Below are 21,840 nucleotides of genomic sequence, written 5' to 3' on the forward strand. Positions count from 1 at the left end.
CGCTTGCCTAGCAAGCGCAAGGCCCTGGGTTCGATCCCCAGCCCCGGAAAAAAAAAAAAAAAAAAAAAGATTTATAAGAAAGAGCAAACTGAAGCTCAGAGAGAACAAGCCGTTCTCCCAGTGTCCAACTGCTGGGCAGCATTACAGCCGAGACTTAAATGGAGCAGGGTCAAGCCACGATGCCAAAGTTTTTATTCCTGTATTTGTCCTCCTTTGTATCTAAAAATAGAGGTTGTGCCTCTCTGGGCTTGCTCCTCTTCCAGGTACACACCCCTGCTTTCTTTAGCTGTTTCTCCACACGACACGGTTTGTTCATTCTCCCCTGAACAAATGCCACCCTAGTCTCTTTCCTTTCTGAAAAATATCGATCGGACCCAGCGCGTCTCTGTGTATAAGCAATAAAACGTGCGCGTGGGACATTTTCACCTTCCTCTGAGCATTTCATCGTGTGCCGGCATACACTTCGGTTTTCACTGAGCTTGTGGTCAATGGAGCCCTGGGTTCATCTTCCCAGCAAATGCCCTTTAGCCTCATCCGGGCCATCCTTGTTTTTAAGAAGCACAGAAGAGACCAGAAACAAAAATGGGGGGGGGGCAAGCGGGCTGCACACATTAGTGGAGTGTGCGGAGGGAGAAAGGGGTGTGGAAAAGAGGATGTCCCGGCCCCCAGTAGAGATGGCAAAGGTTAGGTAGTGTGTGCTCTGCACACCACCAGGCCCCAGGCTTACCTGGGATAGCTGTCCAACCTCCAGGTAGAAGCAGATGATGAAGGCATTCCAGCCGACCCAGAGTACCAGCCAGGCTGCATACTGCAGAAAGCAGAGGTGAGTAAAGGGAGGAGGTGCAGGGGTGGGGGTGGGGCACAGTCAGTGGAGCCGGACTTCAAGGGAGAGTGGAGGTTACACCCATCCTTCGCAACCCTCCACTAAGACACAGAGGGCAGGCTGAGCTTCTCTGGATCACACAGCTAGGAGGCAGGGCTGGCCCTTAGCCGGGTCCTTGGAGAGGGAGAGACCTCCTCTCGATACATTGCAATTACTTTAGGAGTTTGCTAACAATACAAATTGGGGCTGGACAGTGGTGTCACACGCCTTTAATCCCAGCACTGGAGGCAGAGACAGGCAGATCTCTGAGTTCAAGGCCAGCCTGGTCTACAGAGCAAGTTGCAGGATGGCCAGAGCTGTCAGAGACAGAGAAACCCTGTCTCGAAACCCGCCCCCGCCTCCGAAATTTACAAATTGGGGCTGGAGAGATGGCTCAGCCATGACAAGTTCCGAGGGCCCTTGCAAATACAGACCTGTAACTTCAGGTTCAGGAGAGACCAATGCCCTCTTCTGGCCTCCTCAGGTAACCACATTCAAGTATATCCCTTCCGTAATTAAAAATAAATGAACAAAATCTTTTTTTTTTTCTTTTTTCTTTTTTTCGGAGCTGGGGACCGAACCCAGGGCCTTGCGCTTGCTAGGCAACAAAATCTTAAAAATGCTAATTGCAGGGGCTCAGCGGGTGAGGGCACTTGCCAGTAGAACCAGCAAGGTGGAGCCGAGCCTTTAGGAGTGGAGAGATGGCTGGCGTGGAATGAGCATGAGTGGGTCATCCGTAGCGTGGCACTGCATCTGTCCTACTGCAGGCACCATGTATGGATGCTGGGTAATCTGCTGAGCAGCCTGGAGATGGCCCCTGAAGAGGCACCGAGGGCCAGCAGGGAACTGCAGCAGGCCAAGGATGTGGGAGACGAGGTGTCCAGAAGACCATTAGCAGTGGAGAGAAAGCCACACTACCAGTGCGTTCAGACCATGTCGTCTTTTTTCTTTTTTAAATATAGGGAGGGTCTCACTGTGTAGCCCAGGCTATCCTTGAACTCACGATGATGCTGTCTCTGTCTCCCAAGTTCTAGGATTACAGTTATGCATCACTACGCCTCGTAGACCATGTCCTCAGTGAATGTCAGGCAGTAGGGACAGAACCCAAGACTTCCTGATGCTCCCTTGCCTTCCCGGGAACACGGCTATATGATCTTTCTTTGTCCCCACAGCAGGAGGGTGACAGTGTAGGAGCTCTCACTCCAGGCCTGGCTCTGCCTTTCCTAGCTGTGTGACCTTAGGAAGACTTAACCACACTGAGCCTCGCTCCCTCACTGCACAGAGGAGGTGGTGGGGCTGCTGTAATGGTGGCAAACAGATGTAGAACTGCGCCCTCTGCCCAGCCCGCCTCCTCTGGGAAGAGTCTCTAAAGAAACACAGTACCCTGGTTGGTTCTGAGTGCATACTTAGGACGTTTGGGTATTTGTGTCCCTTTGGGCTTTATGGGTAGGAAACAGTTATGTCTGGAGAGACAGGGGCAAGAAAGAAACATACCAGGATGAGATACCGGGACCGATACTGCACGGTGCCAAAGATGCCCAGGATGACGGCCATGATATGCAGGAAGTTGGCCAGGATGGGAGCCCACTGGTAGCCCAGGAAATCGAAGATCTGCCGCTGGAGGGCAGCCACCTGTAGAAGAGACAGGCTGAGACAGCCGCCACCCAACAGGACCGAGACTCATTCTTCCTACCACAGCGACCTTCATACACACTGCCCTGAAGCCACCCACTCTCTCGGCCCCAAAGGGACAGGCAAGGCAAGGAGGACATCAAAGGCCTCTAAGCCTGGTCGTAGCTTTGGGGGAGGGGTGAGAACTTGAGTCAGGGTCCTGCCCTCTCCTCCCTGCTGGGCAGCCCCTCCTGGGTAACCCAGTGACATCATCTCTCGGAACAAACAGTTCAGGGTGTTCAGTGTGTGTGTGTGTGTGTGTGTGTGTGTGTGTGTGTGTGTGTGTGTGTGTGTATGTGTGTGTGTTCGGTGTATGTGTGTGTGTATGTGTGTGTGTGTGTGACTGTGTGCATGTGTATGTGTGAATGTGTGTGTGCATGGGTGTGTGTGTGTGTGTGAATGTGTGTGTGTGTGTGTGTGTGTGTGTGTGTGTGTGTGTGTGTGTGTGTGTGTGTGTGTGTGTGTGTATGTGTGTGTGGTGTGTGTGTGTGTGTGTGTGTGTGTGTGTGTGTGTGTGTGTGTGTATGTGTGTGTGTGTGTGTGTGTGTGTGTGTGTGTGTGTGAATGTGTGTGTGTGTGAATGTGTGTTTGTGTTTGTGTATGTGTATGTGTGTGTATGTGTGTGTATATGTGTATGTGTGTATGTGTATGAGTATATGTGTGTGAATATGTTTGTGTGTATGTGTGTGTATGTGTGTGAATGTGTGTGTGTGGGTGTGTGTATGTGTGTGTGTGTGTGTGTGTATGTGTGTGTATGTGTGTGTATATGTGTGTGTGAATGTGTGTGTGTATGTGTGAATGTGTGTGTGTGTGTGTGTGTGTGTGTGTGTGTGTGTAAAGGTACACCTTCCACCAAACCCCGCTCCCTGAGGTTGATCTCTAAGATCACCCAGAAGGTGAGAGAACTGGATCCCACAATGTGTCCTCCAATCAGCCCAAGTGCTACCTCAAAATAAATAAACGTAATTATTTTATAATGGGACTTGGAATAGAGCTCAGTGCAAGAGCACTTGTCTAGCATGAGAAAGCATGGGTTTGATCCCAGCACTGAAAACAACAACAACAACCACCACCACCCCTCAAAGCGGAGCAGAGGGTCTGCTCAGCCATGGGTGTGGGGGGATTTGGGTCAAGTGAGAGATCCCAGGGTCTCTTCCTGCCAGGGCAGAAGGAAGGTACAGGCTGATGCCACCACACAGATGGCACAGCTTGGGCAGAGACCAAAGAAGCTGCAGGCTTGGGCAGGACACAAGGGGAGCCTGGTAGTGCCAGGCTCAAGCCTGGCACCTTCCCATCTGCCTCCTGCTGGTGACAACCCTCACAGGGCCGGGCAGATGGTCAGAGGCGTCCCACGTTCATCTTTCCCTGCACATGCCTTGGCAGAGAGGCAGCCCTGGCACCGTTACGTCATCTTGAGGAAAGAGAACATGGAGTTCAGAGAGGACAAATGACTTGCCCAAGGTCACACAGCAGGCAGGTGGCAGAACCGATCTTTCTCTGCCACCTGTCTCATCTGCGTACCAAGGTGCCATGCTTCCCAGCGGGTATTGGCTGAGGAGTCGAGGAGCACAGGTGGAGTCGGGAGCGTGGCTGTCTGCTGGGGGGCTTTGGAAGGGTCACCTGCCCTGCTGGGTCTTAGGCTCCCTCAGGTGTACACAATGATCGGTGGACTCCACAATCCAGCCCTGACGGGTGGTTCGCTGACCTTGGGGAGAGAACGCTCTGTCGTACTCTTCCTTACTGTGTACTCTTTGCCTTAAAAACAAAAACATGGGGCTGGGGATTTAGCTCAGTGGTAGAGCGCTTACCTAGGAAGCGCAAGGCCCTGGGTTCGGTCCCCAGCTCCGAAAAAAAGAACCAAAAAAAAAAAAAAAAAAAAAAAAAAAAAAAAAAGTTGAAAAATAAGCAAAGTGGAAAAGAGCTTGCCAAGCAAAAGCAAAAGACCAAAGGTAATAAACCAACAACGAAAAAAAAAAACAAAAAAAAAAACAAACGTGTGTGTTTGAGTGCATGTGTGTGGTATATGTATACGGATGTATGTATGTATGCATGTGTGTATGCATGTATGCATAGTGTACGTATACGCATGTGTATGCATGTGTACGGGTGGTGTATGTATGTGTGTATATGCATTGTGTGGTGTATGTATAGGTGTATGTGTGTGTATGCATGTGTGGTGTATGTATGCATGTATGTGGGTGGTGTATGTATATGTATGTATGCCTATGTGTGTATGCATGTGTATATGCATTTATGTGTATGTATATGTATATATGTATGTATGCATGTATGGTGTGTGTGAGTATATGTGTGTGTATAGGTGTATGTGTCTGTATGCGTGTGTGCGTGCGTGTGCGTGTGTGTGTGTGTGTGTGTGTGTGTGTGTGTGTGTAGGTCAGAGGACAACTTTCAGGAGTCAGTCCTGGGGAGAAGACTCAGCTGTCAGGCTTGGTCCCAGGTGACTGTGCAGAACCATCTTGCTGTCCTCTGATGTCTATCCTTTGAGCAACTGAAATTGGAACTGAAGCCTCCAGTTCCTCTCCTTTCCCCGAGCCCTCCTGGGTTACAGACACGCACCTCAACTCTCACCCTCCATAGGTCAGAGGCCCCCGTGGCTCTACCTCTGGATGCTGCTGCCCCTACCCCACAGGGCCGTCCCTACCCACTCCAGCAGCCAGCTCTGACCAATTCACCATTGGCCTGACCTCAGCGTGTTCTGTCCACTCACGTCCCCACATCTCAGAACAGTTAGTATACCTCTGTGCAGACTCCAAGGTCCCCACCCTTTGGAAATAGAGGGACAGAAACCTGACAGCACAAGCCCACGTCACCAGTCACAGGACCAAGGCTGAGAAAGTCAGGTGTGCAGACCGGCTTTTTACCTAGGTGTGTTAGTACACCCCACAATTCCAACTTAGGAGGCTCAGACGAAGGGATTCCAAGTCAGAGGCCAGTTGGGGTTACACAGTGTACTGGCTGGTTTTGGGTGTCAACTTGACACAAGCTGGAGTTACCACAGAGAAAGGAGCCTCAGTTGTGGAAATGCCTCCATGAGACCCAGCTGTAAGGCATTTTCTCAACTAATGGTCGAGGAGGGAGGACCCAGCCCATTGTGGGTGGTGCTGTCCCTGGGCTGGTGATCTTGGGTTCTATAAGAAAGCAAGCTGAGGGGTTGGGGATTTAGCTCAGTGGTAGAGCGCTTGCCTAGCAAGCACAAGGCCCAGGTTCGGTCCCCAGCTCGAAAAAAAAAAAAAAAAAAAAAAAAGCAAGCTGAGCAAGCCAGGGGAAGCAAGCCAGTCAGTAACACCCCTCCATGGCCTCTGCATCAGCTCCTGCTTCCTGCCTTGCTTGAGTTCCAGTCCTGACTTCCTTTCAGAGATACTGGGATCACAGGTATGTGCCACCAAATTGTTGCTGTATACAGCTAACGGTGGTGGAAGGCAGGGAAGGCTACTGGACCAGAAAGAAGCCTTAAGCAATTTCTCTGTATCTGTTACTTTGCAACCCCATCCCTAACCAACGACTCCAGATGAGTGAGTGCGGAGGGAAAAGCTAGCCTCAAGGGTGTTTCCTCTTGGAGTCCTGGAACTCTGTAGACCAGACTGGCCTCAGACTCAGAGTTCCCCCTGCCTCTACCTCCTGACGTTATGCACCTCCTCACCTAGCCAAGGGTGTTTCTAATGTGGTCAGCCCAGCCTACTAGCCGGGTGGAACAGCCTTCTGAACCTTTCCTATGGAAACAGAAGGCAGGTCCCTGGGGTGGACTCACACAACCTCCTCTAACACCTCTAAAAACACTAATGTCACCAAGGCCATGCAGGAGCCCAGCTCCAGAGGATAAGTGCCCTGGTATTAGGACAGAATGATCACATCACAGATAAGGACAAGTCACCCAAACTTCAAAACCTCATCTTCCCGATTCTTGAGCCCATGGGGTCACATGCACCTCCTGACAAGGTCTCTCCCATCTCCTGCCCTGGGCCCTCCACCACCCCCTACTCTCACATTACCTTTTCAGCATCTTCTTCAGGAGGAAATCTATTTCTCTTTTTTCCTCCCATGCTCCTAAGGCCTCAAGAGGCACTGACCATCTTTGGATTCCCATGCTGCCCCGAGGCTACCTCACCACTTTCTCTGCTGGCCATGTTGCCATCTCTGAAAACAATTTTGCTTTTTTGGGGGCTGGGGGGCGGGCACAGGGTCTTTCTATGGAGCACAGACTGTGCTGGAATTTGAGATCCTCCTGTCTCAGCTTACAGGGTGCTGGGCTTACAAACCTAGGCCACCATACATAATATTAACCCGGTCCATTTCCAGGGTCCACTCCCCTGATGTGTCCAGATGCAAGAACTAGAAACCTCAGTTCTAACTCAAGCTTCTGCCTGCTCGCTAATGTCCCCAAGTCCAGGGGTTACTAATGGGACAAATCTCCCACCTGACCTTTCAACATCCATCTTTCCTCTCTCACCTGGCCATTCCAATCCTCTTCTTTCGACTATTAGAAGCCTGACACCTGAGTACTCCCTCCCCCCATCTCCTCTCCAGAGTGAAGACCTAGTCTGCCTGGCTGCCCTTAGCTCCCCACCCCCAAACCCTGATTATTTATTTATCGGGTGGCTGCCAGCTGAGGGGGATGCTGTTGCTATGGGAACTTTCAGCCCCTTGTCAGGGCTCCCTTTGGTCTCAGTAGGATGCTCTTGTCTGTCTAGACTTCAACCCCAGGAGCCCAATCCCAGGTGGGAGCTGGGGTGGGGGTGGGGGATGATACGATGGATCCACCCCAGCCCCAGAAGCTGCCTATGGCAGAGGCCGGGAAGGGGCGGGGCAAAGGGAACTTATCAGGAAGAAGCCTCTGGTACCTCAGCCCCTACCCATCAATTTTACAAGTTAACTACTTCCCTGGCCAATATTCCAGCGTGCCACCATATGCCTTCATTGCCGAAGTCTGGCTGTCTGGGGGAGGGGGAGGAGGGTGGCACCCTGAAGATCGGGGAGGAATGGAAAGTCCAGTCCAATTCGGTCTCTGACTGACTGAGGTGTGAGTCTCCCCCTCTGGGGTCCTGCTGACTAAAGTGGAAGCCTCAGAGACCCGAAACCCTGGGCAGGTTCCTCTCCCTCTCTGAACCTCGGTTTCCTAGCTGGTGATGTGTCCTGTCTCATAAAGCACTCATCTGGCAGGGTGTCTGACATAGTTGGTCCTCCGTACAAGGCGGCAGCCCTCCATGTGCCTCCGAGCCCCCCTTCCCAGAGGATTTCTGAAGCAGCTGACGAAATTACACTCGACTCAGGCCCCTCATCCGTGAAATGAGGGGGTGGGCTGGAGCTGATGCCGCAGGCTGGAAGGAGCCCCGGAGATCGGCTGGTGCAGCCCTCATTAGGGCTCAGCCCGGCGACAGCTGGGAGGGACAGCCACTTGCCTGAGGGGAGGGGGCTGCCCGACTCCAAAGATGGGCCCACCTCCGGGCTCCACCTGGGGCCAGCACCATTGTGTGTCAGCTGAACGAATATTTTGGCTGACTCAAAAGGAGACTGCGGAGACCAGGAGGGTCTTTAACAAGGACCTGGAGAGGACTTAATCCATGAATAGATTTCTTAAGCACCTTTTGTGCCTGGCCCCTGGGCTAGGGACAGGGGGATGTGCAGGAGTGAAAGCAGGGGTCCAAGCCCAAGGAGCTATGGTGGCACACCTGTAACCCCAGCACCTAGGAGACAGAGGCGGGAGGAGCTACTGTAAGTTCTATGCCAGCCTGGGCCTTATACTGAAACCATATCTCAAAGAAAGTGAAGGAAGAAAGGAAGAAGGGGACAGGGAGGAGAAGGAAGAAAGGAAAGACAGACAGAGAAGGAAAGGAAGGAAGGAAGGAAGGAAGGAAGGAAGGAAGGAAAGGAGAAGAGAAACAGGTCATGGGCCTCTGGTGGTCTTTGGGTCTGGTGGACTTTGGGGACGACTATACAGAGATCTCTCTCCCCTGTGTCCATTGCTTTTGGGGACTCCTGGTGCTTGGATGAGCGTACACCATGTCCCCTGCTTCTTTCCGGAATCTCAGCAGCCCTCCTCCCAGCTCAGATCCCACTAGAAACCAGCCCAGGCTAACACTGTTAAGTAAAGAAAAAAAGCTGGCCACAGAACAACACAAGTCCACTGTGGGGGGAAAAAGTCTGTGAGAGTAAAGCAGTTTCAGGAGCTGGGAAAGACAACACTTAGGAGGGGTTGTCTCAGGGGAGCAGAGCACAGAGACAGGAGACTGGAGGCTCTAAACACACACACACACACACACACACACACACACACACACACACACACACACACACACACACACACATCTTGAGCTGTGAACTGGTTCCCAACTAAGATATGTGTTTAAGAAAGTGAAACCCCAAGAGACGGCTGACTGACAGAGCTACTGTGTATAAGTCTGATTCAAATCCCAACACTGACACAAAAGGGGTTTGTTTGTTTGGTTTGGTTTTTTAGAGACAAAGTCTCTCTGTATAACCCTGGCTGTGTTGGAACTCACTCTGTAGACCAGGATGGCCCAGAACTCAGCAATCCACCTGCCTCCGCCTCCCGAGTGCTGAGATTAAAGTTCTAAAAAGCCAGGTATGGTAGCACACACCTGTGATCGTGGCACTGGGGAGGTAGAGGGAAGGGGATGAGGAATTCAAGGGCAGCCTCAGTTACATATTGAATTTGGGGCCAGCCTGGGCTACATATATATACATATATATATATATATATATATATATATATATATATAAAACAAACAAACAAACAAATGAGCTGGGCTGGTGACATCAACAGCTCTTTGGGTAAAGCGGTTGTTGCCAAGCTAGTCATGTGACTGCAACCAGTCTGTTCCAGTGTCTTCTTGGCCTTCACAACTCTGCCTCCTCCAGGCTGACTTCCTTCAGACTCATCCCCCTCCTCTCTTTGAGGAGCTGCAGGCCACCCAGATCTTCCCAAGTTACTCAGATGGGAGGTGGCTGACGTTAGATGCTGCTCCTGCATCCACTGCTTTTCTGGACTGTGTGGGGGAGGCCACAGAGTAGACAGACCATAGTGCATCTCCTGAGTCACCCTGCCACTAACAGTCGCTCCTCTCCAGACACGCTGTCCCCAAGGCACAGTATGTGGTATCCATTCATCCATCCATTCTATAGATGATTCTTCTAATTTATTTATTTATTTATTTTCAAGACTAGGTTTCTAGTCTTTTCCTAGGTTTCTCTGTGTAGCCCTGGTTGTCCTGGAACTCACTTTGTAGACCAGGCTAGCCCTAACTCATAGAGATTCACCTGCTTCTGTGCTGGGATTAAAGGTGCACCCCACCACACCTGGCCTTAAAATTACTTTTTTTAAAACATTTATTTATTTTTATACGAGCCCACTGTAGCTGTCAGACACACCAGAAGAGGACATCGGATCCCATTACAGATGGTTGTGAGCCATCACGTGGTTGCTGGGATTTGAACTCAGAGCCTCTGGAAGAGTAGTCGGGTGCTCTTAACCACTGAGCCATCTCTCCAATCCTTAAAATTACTTTTTAATATTGCAATTCTTCTTCCTTTCTTCCTTCCTTTCTTTCTGTGTGAGTGTGTGTGTGTGTGTGTGTGTGTGTGTGTGTGTGTGTGTGAAAGGACAACTTTCAGAGATCAGTTCTCACTTTCTGCCATGTAGGCTCCTGGGCATCGAACCTGGGCTGCCAAGCTTGGCAGGAAGCAGCATGACCTGCTGGGCCAGCTCGGTGCCTTTTGTGGGCCAAGTCCTAGACACTCACTGGAGAAAACCTAGCTCAGCTCCTATCTTGGGGACACTGCTCATGTCTTTTCTAAGAACACTAGTACCACATGTCCAAACAGAGAAAGAGACTGAGGACCATGGACAAATGTAGTGTCCTCCTACAAAGGGACAAAGACTCCAGGACAGACAACCTCAAAAGTGTACCTTAGTGTAGTACTTTATTAAGTACCTGCTGTGTATGTATGTATAACACACACACACATATAACACATATACACATGTTATACAGATATGTGCACACGTATATAAAAGATTTATTTGTTTTATGTATTCTGCCTGCATGCAGTTATGTGCACCACATGCACACCTGAGGTTTGGATCCTGTGGAACTGGAGTCACGGACTGTCGTGAGCCGCCATGTGGGTGCTGGGAATTGAACCCAGATCCTCTAGAGGAGTGACCAGTGCTCTCATGCACTGAGCTGCTGCCCGATGCTGCATATATTAATCTTCATGTCCATGTTACATTCCCATCCCAAGATACAGACCAGAAGACTGAGGCCCCAGAGCTGTGGAAGGCTCACATATGAAGACACCAAAGAAAGCTGGGTTCTAGACGCGCTTTGGCTTAAGCTTCCGTGCTACAGGCTCTCTGGGCTTAGCGACTGAGCCCGCCCATCCGCTCCCCTTTAGAATCCTGTGCCTTAAGAGGCCTGCTGGAGGGGTCCTTCTGCTCTGGAAATAGGCTCTCTCTTTCTCACTTCAGATCTCTGTATCCAAACCTTGGACAGCCATCTGTCTGTCCTCTGGCCCTCCTGCTGTGGCCCAGTCCTCCACTTGGACTGGGTCATGGGGGGAGCTAGAAAGCAGTTGGCCATCACCTTCCGGATAATTAATCCTCAGAGACCAGCTTGGAGCTTCTGTGAGGCCCAGCAGGCTGATCTGGCCAGTCTGGTTCTGTCAAGAGGCAGGGCCTTGGCCTCTGTATCCATGGCAACCCTAGCCCTTCATCTCAGTGGCCACTGACCCGTACCCCGTTCTCAGCTGGGGGGCTTCTTAGGCCCCTTCTGGACAATTCTGCCTTACTATATCTCTGAGCTGGCAGCTCCATTAGAGCATGCAGACTGGTAGTGATACAATTAACATACATCTACATTAATTTACATAAACCCTAGAACAGCCCAGGGCAGGACTGTAAGGGGAAAAGCGACAAAAATCAAAGTACCCCTCCCTATCCTCACGGGGCCTGTTTCTTCATTCACCATCTGGTAAACCCTTAGAGGCTGCAGAGGGAGGTGGCACAGAGGGTTTTCAGACTTGCCTCTGTGACTCAGTTTCCTCCTCTGGAGATGGAGACAAGGTTACGCACCTCGAAGCACTTAGATTCACTTCCCAACTCCAGGACTACCCAACTGTCACCTCTGTCACCGACTCTGTACCCAGAAAAGCCCCCAGAAGCCCTATACAGCTTGCATTGGAATCTGGAGCTGCAATGCCCCTACCTCCTGCCTGGATGTCTCCTGCCTGGACCTGGACCCTCATTTCCGGGTATTGCCATGATGGATTCAAACTTGACTGCCAACTTGTGTGTTTGACTTCTTCCTGGATACCTGCTATGGGCTGTGCCTTGGAGGTAGCACATTTGCTACCAAACCCCCCCCCCCCATGGAGCAGAGGGCCCTAACTCTGCTCCGGCCACAGCACCACTAACGTTGGACAGCAGGAAGCAGTTTACTGTGACAGTGAGAGGCAGAAGGTGCTCTGAAGTCAGACTGTTCTGGTTTCTGATGCCCGCTGTGTGAGCCTGGGTTCATTTTGCCCTGTAAGTCTCGGCTTCTCAATCCTCTGGCCTCCCTACTTCTTGGAGTTGTGAAATTAAATGAGTCCACTACATTCTTATTAAGATGGTGATAGGGGGGGTTGGGGATTTAGCTCAGTGGTAGAGCGCTTGTCTAGCAAGCGCAAGGCCCTGGGTTCGGTCCCCAGCTCTGGAAAAAAAAAGAAAAAAAAAAAAAAGATGGTGATAGGGAGGGTTAGGGCGGGGTAGGGATAGCTCAGTCTAGAAGGTCCTTCCTTCACAGGGATGAAGGCCTAGTCTGACACCCAGAACTTATGTAGACAGCTGAGCATCCTGGCGAATGCTCACCCTTTTAGTTGTGAGCCCAGCGACTGAGCAATCTCTCCGGTCCAACGGTACACACTCACAATTCCAGGGCTGAAGAGGTAGAGACAGGCAGATCCCTGGGGCTCGAGGGCCATCCTTAACAGTGAGCCTCAAGTCCCAGTGAGAGACCCCCGACTCAGAAAAACAAGGTAGGAGGCTGGGGAGATAGCTCAGTGGTTAAGAGCACCGACTACTCTTCAGAGGACCTGGGTTCAATTCCCAGCACCCACATCACTACTAACGACAGTCTGGGATTCTAGTTCAAGGGACCTGACACTCCGTTCTGGCTTCTGATGGTGTCGCATGCACATGGTGCCCCTGTACATGGGCAAGACACCCATACACATAAAATAAAAGCAAGCAAACCTCCTAAAACTTTTTAAAAAGGAGATCATATTAAAACAAACAAATCAACAGCAACAGACAAGGTAGACGGGGCCTTAGGAAACACTTGAGATTGAACACCTCTGGCTGCCCCACACAATGAAAGGACCATGGCCAGAAAGAGAAAACCCTGGAACCCCTTTGGAGAGTCCAAGAAGGCTTTAGAGGGGAGATGTCACTTGAATATGGTGGAGCACCATGCTTGTACATGACAGGATACAGTGTAGCCACTACAAGAGGGTCTGAGAAGAGGGCGGGATGTGCCTGATGGGAGGCAGGCTGCAGACATATATGGGCAGTATGAGGCTACTTCTGGGTAGAGGAGAAAAGAGGGAAGACAGGGGTGTGGTCTGAGGCTCAGTCTGCAGGGTTTTTCTTTTGAGGGGTGATCTTGCATAAGGAAGCAAAAATAGGGCATGACATTAAGAAAGCAATAGATGACAAGCATTTGCAGGTGAATCCCTGAACCTGAGGCAGGGGCAGCAACTGGTCCAGATTACCTTGGATCATGGGGTTTCTTGGGGCAAAGCACTTTTAGAGCTAAACAACATTCTGGGCAAATTGGAATAGAATGGATGACATTGGGACAGTACAGATAACTGGATGGGTGCAACAAGTGGTGACATGAAGGAGAAGTTGAGGCTGGACCTCAGGCTAAGGGCTTATCTGATGGTCTAAGGGGCAGAGAAACCTTTTCTTTTCCCTTGAGATTTTATTTTAGGTATGTGTGTACACATGTGCATGCAGTACCAATGGAGGCCAGAAGAGGGTGTGGTCTCCAGTAGCTGGAATTACAAGCTGCTGTGAGCCATCTGACGGAGACGCTGGGAACCTAACGTGTTCTCTTGAGGCAGAAAAATTCTAAGCAGACAACCAAGGAAGTTAGGGCTTTTGAGGAGGCTGGACTGGAGATGGGAGATGGGGTGAACAAGTGTAGGGTGTTCTTGGAAAGCTGAGGACAACAACATACAGAATTCTTTTTCAGGCCTGGCGTCCAACTCTCCCAGAACTCTCCATTCCCGGCAGTTGCCCAATTGCTTATTTTCCTATAACTAGACTATGAGGACTCTCAAGGCTCGGCTTCCTGATGCAGGCTCCCAGCAGGCTCTGGGGCAGGCAGGAAAGGCTCCTCTGAAGAGGAGCCCTGAAGGCAGGGGGAGTGGGAGAATCTTCTAAGCCAGGAAAACTCAGCACAAAGACCTCCCAAGAGATGCTGGCTACAGACAAACACTCAGATAAATAAAACGGTGATTAATCAGATTCTCTGACTAAGTACAATGCGCACCACCCTATAATTAAGCCAAAAACTCCTGACAGAAAGTACCTTAATGGAGTTGGCACTTAGGCACAGAATTAATTATGGCAGAGTTTAGGACTGCAGGAGCCGTAAGTGGTGTGGAGATGAGGTGGGGGAAACCCGGAACAAAAACGGCCAGTTTTTAAATTTCCCCTTTTTGTAGATGAGAAATGGAGGCCGAGGGAGGGTTTTAACACTTGCCAGAGGCCACATGGCCAGTAAATGACAGATCTCGGCCATCTAACATGGCTGGGAGGGTGTGTTAATAGCCTTACGATAGCATATTTTCCAAGTTGAACTGCACACTCTCCCCAGTCTCCATTAAAACACCATAACCTTTGTTTTTAAAGAAATGGACAGGGGCTGGAGAGATGGCTCAGCGGTTAAGAGCACTGACTGCTCATCCAGAGGTCCTGAGTTCAAATCCCAGCAACCACATGGTGGCTCACAACCATCTGTAATGAGATCTGATACCTTCTTCTGGTGTGTCTGAAGACAGAGACAGTGTACTCACATACATGAAAGAAAGAAAGAAAGGAAGGAAGGAAGAAAGAAATGGACAGGGAGCTGGGCAGTGGTGGACACGCCTTTAATCCCAGACTTGGGAGGCAGAGGCAGGTGGATCTCTACGAGTTTTAGGCTAGCCTGGTCTACATAGTTGTAGGAGGAATGGTGGTGACCGCCTCTTCATAAACGGGATTTGGGGGGAGGGGGAGGCACGCAGCCGCAGAGGCAACTCCTGCAGGAGGACCTAATTGAAGACTGCCTGAGAGACTAAGGATTGCTGACAGAGACAATGCCTGCCAATCAGGGACAGCTGCTTGGAAGAGATGCTTGCTTGGGACCAATGGGACAGGGGTGAGGGCATAAAGGGCACCCGTCTGGATTATTAAACAAGTTTGCAGTAGAATTCATTTGGGCTTGGTCCATGTTCTCACTGCTTCTGGAGTCTGTGCTGTTGATTCTGCACCACCTCACCTCCAAGCCCCAAGGGCAAACAGGGATGGCCCAGGGCAGGGCAGCGCATAGTGAGTTCCAGGCCAGCCAGAGCTATACGGTGAAACTTTGTCTCAAAAAATAAAAGAAGTGGATACACTGGTCTTAAAAACCATATTGGGGGAGGTGGGGGGCTGGAGAGATGGCTCGGGGGTTAAGAGCACCAACTGCTTTTCTAAAGGTCCTGAGTTCAATTCCCAGCAACCACATGGCAGCTCACAACCATCTGTAATGGGATCTGATGCCCTCTTCTGGTGTGTCTGAAGATAGCTACAGTGTACTCATGTACATAAAATAAGTAAATCTTTAAAAAAAAATCATATGGGTATTAAGGAAGCCTAAATATCATTAGTGTTTAAAAAGACCAAAATTGGGGCTGGAGAGATGGCTCAGCAGTTAAGAGCATTGACTGTTCTTCCAGAGGTCCTGAGTTCAAATCCCAGCAACCACATGGTGGCTCACAACCATCTGTAGTGAGATCTGATGCCCTCTTCTGGTGTGTCTGAAGACAGCTACGGTGTACTCATATATAATAAATAAATAAATCTAAAAAAAAAAAAAAAAAAAAGACCAAAATTGAGGCTGGCAAGATGGCTTAGCAGGTAGTCATGCATCCCGCCAGATTACGCAAGCCCAACAGCCTGAGCACAAGCCTTAACATAAGGTGGGAGGAGAGAACTGAGCACACAGAGCAGGGCCATAAACCTACACATAATCTCTGGTTCACCCTGAATAAAGTGTATGTGCTTACATCTACCACAACAGATTGATTCAGAGAGCTGCTTCATTGAGGACCACCAAGGGGAAGGTCGTCTACGAAAGGGCCGAGCCTAAGACTCCTGAGGAAGGCTCTCTCCGCCAGCCCCTCCAGTTCTCTGCTCTCAATCAGATCAGATTCCTCTCTGCCTCCTTCTCTCTGCGTGGCACCAGGGAAAACACAGATCTCAGACCCCCACAGTCCCCAGAGACGCCCCTGGAAACCACGGTGGACTCCCCAGTTTCAGAAGACTTTGCCCTGCCTCCTCCCAGAAAGTGTGCCGGCCGGTGATGCCTGGGCACCGGGCACTCCCAGGGGAGAGTACAAGAGACATAGGCTTAGCAAGATATGGTAGCACACACCTTTAATCCCAGCGTTCAGGAGGCAGAGGCAGGCAGACCTTTGTGAGTATGAGGCTAGCCTGGTCTACAGAGTGAATTCCAGGACAGCCAGAGTTCCGCAACTCTATCTCAAAAGACACAAAACAAACGCGTGACCTTGGATTAGATGACAGATCCTTTGTTAGGATCCCCAAGTCACAAGCAGCCAAAAATGAACTCACAGGACCTGAGACGGAAGAATGCAAAGTTCAAGGCCCCCTTGAGCCACAGAGCCAGTCTGAAGCCAGCCAGGGCTATATGATTCTCAGTCCCAAAAGACATTTTTAAAAAATGTAATGAGCGGGTGGCAGCACCCCCCCCCCAATCCCAGCACTCCAGAGGCAGAGGTAGAGTGGATCTCTGTGAGTTCAAGACCAGTCTGCTCTACAAATTGAGTAATCAGGGCTACACAAAGAAATATCCTGACTCATCACAGATTCAGACACACACGGGACACACACACACACACACACACACACACCCCTCGTGAGCAAAATGACTCTGCTCAGTGCTCCGAAGGAAGAGTCCAGGAAGAGAGCTGCAGTGGGCGTGGTCAGGAAGGCCGGCTTGCCTGAGTGAGGTGGCAATGGATTAACACTGAGGTCCTGGGGAGAGCCTGGAACACACCCATCTGGGTAGAGCCGGGGGGCATAGAGAACACACACAATGGGAAGGGCTATTGTGTCTGGAGGACCAGCCTGGCAGAGCCCGGAAGCAGCCTGGGTCTGGGGCTAAATGCCACTCTGGAAACATCAGTCACCTGGTGTGGGGTCACCCCTCCTGGCTGATGCCACACTTCCCATGACCTGAGCAGGGAAACAAAGCGCCCTATCCCTGGCTGACTCAGTGGCCCTCCTGTCTAGAGGCTCCCAGGAAGGAGATGCTGATGAAAACCAGCCTCACTGCTATGGCAACAGCAACCACTTCTGCCTAAGAGCCAGGTGGGGAATTCTGCCCAGCAACAGCACTGGGTGTCAGGAGCCGGCAGGCAAAGGTACACAAAAGTCCCTCCACCCTAGGATTCCAAAGTAATGGTTTCAGCTCCGGCTGGGATCCCAGCAGACACCTACATCTGGACAGCCCTGAAGGTGCAGACTGTAGGTTCCGATGCTCTGGGACACGTTAGTATTAGCCCTGTGGGATGGACGACAGCGGCATCGAGGCTTGAAGGGATGAGGGAGCCTAATCTCTTGGCACCTTTTCTTTTGCACAGCCCTTACCCTCCACAGGCTGAAGACTTATTTGCATAGGTGTTCGAGTCATTAGCATTAAGGACTCAATCATGAATAAACGGAGGGAGTGTCCCCCACACGCACAGCGACTTTCCCTGGTTATCTACCTGCCAGAGGGGTGGGGTGCTTCACTCCAGTCTGGCCCTGTGAAAAGTTATTTGGGGTCTGTGTGCACGAGTGTGAGATGCGGCTGCGGGAGAAGGGAGGGCGGCACAGGGCATCCCAAGGGGATATCCCACTGAGAAGGCTTGACAGATTTCCGCTTTGAACTTGAACACGGCGTAATGACAGAGGCTAAGATTCTGCACGCGCTGCCGGAATCAGGCTTTGTGCCAAGCGCATGCATACCCTATCTGTCTGGTTCAGCCCGCACAACTACAAACGAAGGGTCGTCACCCCACCCTTCAACGGAGGGCAGGCTCTAGCCTGAGATCTCAGGGCTAAGAGAGGCAATCTTCAGCCAGCCAGGTGGTGTGCCCGGAGCCCAAGCTCTTAACCAGACGCCTACAATCTGCCCTGGGCAGGCCTGGAGATTGATGAGGAGTGCCAGAGGGGCAAACAGGACAAAGCCCAGCCACCTCTTGCAATCAGTTCCTGACCCTGAGCCAGAATGCTATTTGGAGGTGGGGAAGTAGCTGGCTATACAGGAGGCCAAAGGGAGGCAGGTAAGGGAGGCCTACTTCATGAGCCTATTGTGTGCTAACACTGAGTAGGGCTCATTGCACGAGGCACTGTACTACAGCTGCGGAATGCCAAGAGGCAGTAACAGCCAACACCCTATGCCATGTTTTCCTGGTTCTAGAAAGCCTTGGTCCGTTTAACTCTCGCAGGCATGCGGGGCAGACTCCGATCTTTTGCACTTGGGAAAACTGAAGCACAGAGTCACCAGTTAAGGTCACAGGGCTCTGAGGATTTCCACCAGGGTCTCTGGCTGGAAGTCCCAGCTCTTATCACACTCACTGCCCTGTGAGCTGTTCCAGCTTCTCTCCCTGCAGGAATCCCTTCCTGGGTTCGTAGGTGTCAGTGGGTTGGAGCCCTCCATCCCTGGAATATCTATGATCCTGTGACTTCTTCGTCAGACTTCCTGGCTGTGGACCACCTGCCCTTCCCCACGCACCCTCCCAGGAGCACCAAGACCACAGAGTAAGGTTGAATAGCAGACTCTTGCCCAGTCGTCCAGAAGAGCTTCCACTGTTCAGGTCATTGTCTGAATTTGTGTTCTTAACTGGATCTCAATAGAAATGGCATGAACAGGGGTTGGGGATTTAGCTCAGTGGTAGAGCGCTTGCCTAGCAAGTGCAAGGCCCTGAGTTGGTCCCCAGCTCCGAAAAAAAAAAAAAAAAAAAAAAAAAGAAATGGCATGAACTTTCTAGGACAGTCCTTAAGGGACCCCTGATGCCAGGGCCCTCATCATCCCTGGAGTAATGAGGAAAGGAGAAAGGTGGATCTTGTCCCCTTCTCTGGGCCTGTGCTACAGGGATGCTGTCTTGTATCCCTCGGAGAGCCTGGTGGTGGTGGTGTATTAAGGCCAAGATTACTCTAGGCACTGTTTGCAAAGCCTTAGTTAAATGCCAGCTGGGCGTGGTAACTCACATCTATAACCCAACACGTAGGAGGCTGAGGCAAGAGGTCAGCCTGGGCTACAGAATTCCATCCCGAGAAATGGCTCAGAAATGGCAGCGTCTGCTGCCAAGGTTGACGATCCGAGTTCAATCCCCAGGTCCTTCATGGAGGAGGAATCAATGTGTACAAGTTGTCTCTGACCTTCCTTCCACATACGCACCATGACATGTATGACACATTCCTTTTCTCTTACACACACACACACACACACACACACACACACACACACACAGAGAGAGAGAGAGAGAGAGAGAACTTGACACTATAGTCATCTGAGAGGAAGAAGGAAACTCAACAGAGAAAATGCCTCCACAACACCTGGCTATGTAGTTGCACCTCCCCCAGATAGCACAGTGGAGCTGGCCCTGGTGGCAGGGGTGCTGGTGAGATGGCCTTCTCTCCTCTGCTGTGCTGTGGTGTGGGAGAGATGCCCCACCCCAACCTGCGGTAGTCAGGCAGCAGATGGGAGGGCTGGCCCCTGAGGTGAGGGAGAGCTGGGTCTGCCCCTGGCCACCTACAGTGGTGAGGGGAGTGGGCCCTCCACCTTGCTTGGGCAACACAGTAGAGTTGACCCCGGGTGGTGTGGGTGTGGGTGTGGGTGAGCCAGCCCTGAGGGCATGAGAGTGAGAGAGCTGCCCCTGTCCCTTGCCAGCTGCAGCACTGGGTGAGCTAACCAGGGCAGTGCTGGAGAGCTCCCCCTGGTGGTGCGGGTGCAGGAGAGCTGGTGGGCTGACCTCAGCTGACACCTAGACCCAGATCCAGGGCTCTGAGGTGGTCCACCCAACATCTATCCATCTGTTGGAGCATGTGCAAGGGCCTGTCTTACAAACCCAAAGCCACAGGCTCTCCAGACCAAGGAGTCACTGCAATAAGATTTGCAAGTAAAAAAGCGTGGATAAAAGGGTATTCTGTGGGACACACTGTGACACACTTCAGCTTCATAATGAGATTTTTTTCCTGTCGTTTTTTTGGGGGGCACTCTGAGGGCAGAGGGTGAATATGAAGGGACGGGGAGATGAGTGAGATTGGGGTGCAAGATGTGAAAGTCACAAATAATCAATAAAAAGTTAAAGAGGAAAAGATCTGGCTGTAGGCAAACCTTGGAGTATTTTCTTGGTTAGTGATTGCTGGTGAAGGGCTTAGACCACTCTGGGCAGTGTAACCCTGGGCTGGTGGAGCTGGGCTCTATAAGGAAACCAGTAAGCAGCACTCCTCTGTGACTTCTGCATCAGTTCCTGCCTTCAGGTTCCTGCCTTTCTTGAGTTCCTGTCCTGACTTCCTTTGGTGATGAACAGTGGTGTAGAAGTGTAAGCCAAATAAACCCTTTCCTCCCCAGTCATGGCGTTTTACTACAGCAACAGTAACCCTAACTGAAAACAATACGAAACAAGCAAGCAAGCAAGCAAACAAATAAATATAAAAGTCAAAAACCACTGAATCAAAAAGACAAAACCTAGGTGTCGGGGGTTGGGGATTTAGCTCAGTGGTAGAGCACTTGCCTAGCAAGCGCAAGGCCCTGGGTTCGGTCCCCAGCCCAAAACAAAACAAAACAAAACAAAACAAAAACAAAAACACAAAAACAAAAACAAAAACAAACAAACCTAGATGTCAGGTGTGGCTAATCAGCCCCTCCACTTGATGGACAAGGGACTGGCTCAGACAGGCTGAACAAAGACTGCCACTCATGGAGGAGGGGGGGAGCAAAAGCTGGGCAGGGGAAGGGGCACATGTGGGTCCCTCATCCAGCACTGGACCTTAGTGAGCCTTCCTAGACCATGCCTCTCCACCCCTGCTATGCCCACTTCCTGTTGGATGAACCCAGGCTCCCACAAGCACAGCCTCAGACAGCTCCTCACTTCAGCAGAGGATGTCTGTCCCTGGTGGCCTGTCTTGGGGATGACAGCTTGTGGCAGCTCGGGGACAGCAGTCCACTCAGAGGCTTATAGGGCCATTGGCCAGCAGACAGGCAGTGACAGGCTGAGCAGCTGGCAGTGCCTGAGGTTGATCAAGCCCCTGGGAGAGCCTATGCCTGCACCGTACCCCCAAGTCCAGCCCTTCCCTGACATCTCGGGGAAGACTAGCAACAGAGGCCCACACATTTATTTGTATCTGAACGTTTAAGTTACAAACTGCGGGGTGGAATGGACCATGCCGGTGATCCTGGGACTCTGAAGGCATAGGCTAGACGATCGCTGCAGGTGTGAGACCAGCCTCATTCTAAGTTCCTGCCCAGCCTGGGTTACATAGCAAGACTCTTTTCTAATAAAACACCCGAAATAAAAGTAACGAATTAAGACAACAGACTGTGTGAAAGCCAGGCCCAGTCTCCACTTCTCTAGCTGTAAAGTCCTGCCCCAGGGGAAGAGGCATCTCTGGATATTAGGGAAGGACAGTCTCAGGCAGCCTTGCCATTTCTGGAAAGAGCCTTATACACAGGGCAACTGTCAGCAACAGTGACTTGCCCCACCCCCTAGCAGCTGGCTTGCCTCTACTGAGCTGGCTCTGCTGTTGAGTGAGTAGGCTCTAGTCGAACAGCAAGGGGCATGGCCAGAGGAGGTCTCCTAGTAACGCCCAGGTCCCCTGTAAGGACTGTGATGTCTGCCATGAGCACAGAGACACTTTCAGGGGAGAGTCTCAGGTTACATGGGGGCAGTGCAGGGTTTGAAGAGCTTGGGGCTCAGCATCAAGAATACCAAGTTCAAATTTCAGCTCCTCCCCAGAACAGGTACAGCCC

At 51.2% G+C, this 21,840-nt stretch overlaps 1 protein-coding gene across 1 annotated transcript in view; it reads right to left on the bottom strand.

The window, feature by feature from the left end:
- Positions 1–21,840, bottom strand: part of Nkain1 (sodium/potassium transporting ATPase interacting 1) — a 44,222-nt gene that overhangs the window by 5,349 nt on the left and 17,033 nt on the right. The window contains exons 2-3 of the mRNA XM_032896991.1: positions 2,357–2,494; positions 728–808 (exon numbers count right to left, since the gene is read on the bottom strand). Coding sequence (XP_032752882.1) covers positions 728–808; positions 2,357–2,494 — 219 coding nt within the window. The remainder of the gene's footprint in view (positions 1–727; positions 809–2,356; positions 2,495–21,840) is intronic.

Source organism: Rattus rattus, chromosome 1, assembly GCF_011064425.1.
Source record: "Rattus rattus isolate New Zealand chromosome 1, Rrattus_CSIRO_v1, whole genome shotgun sequence".
NCBI classification, from domain to species: Eukaryota; Metazoa; Chordata; class Mammalia; order Rodentia; family Muridae; genus Rattus; species Rattus rattus.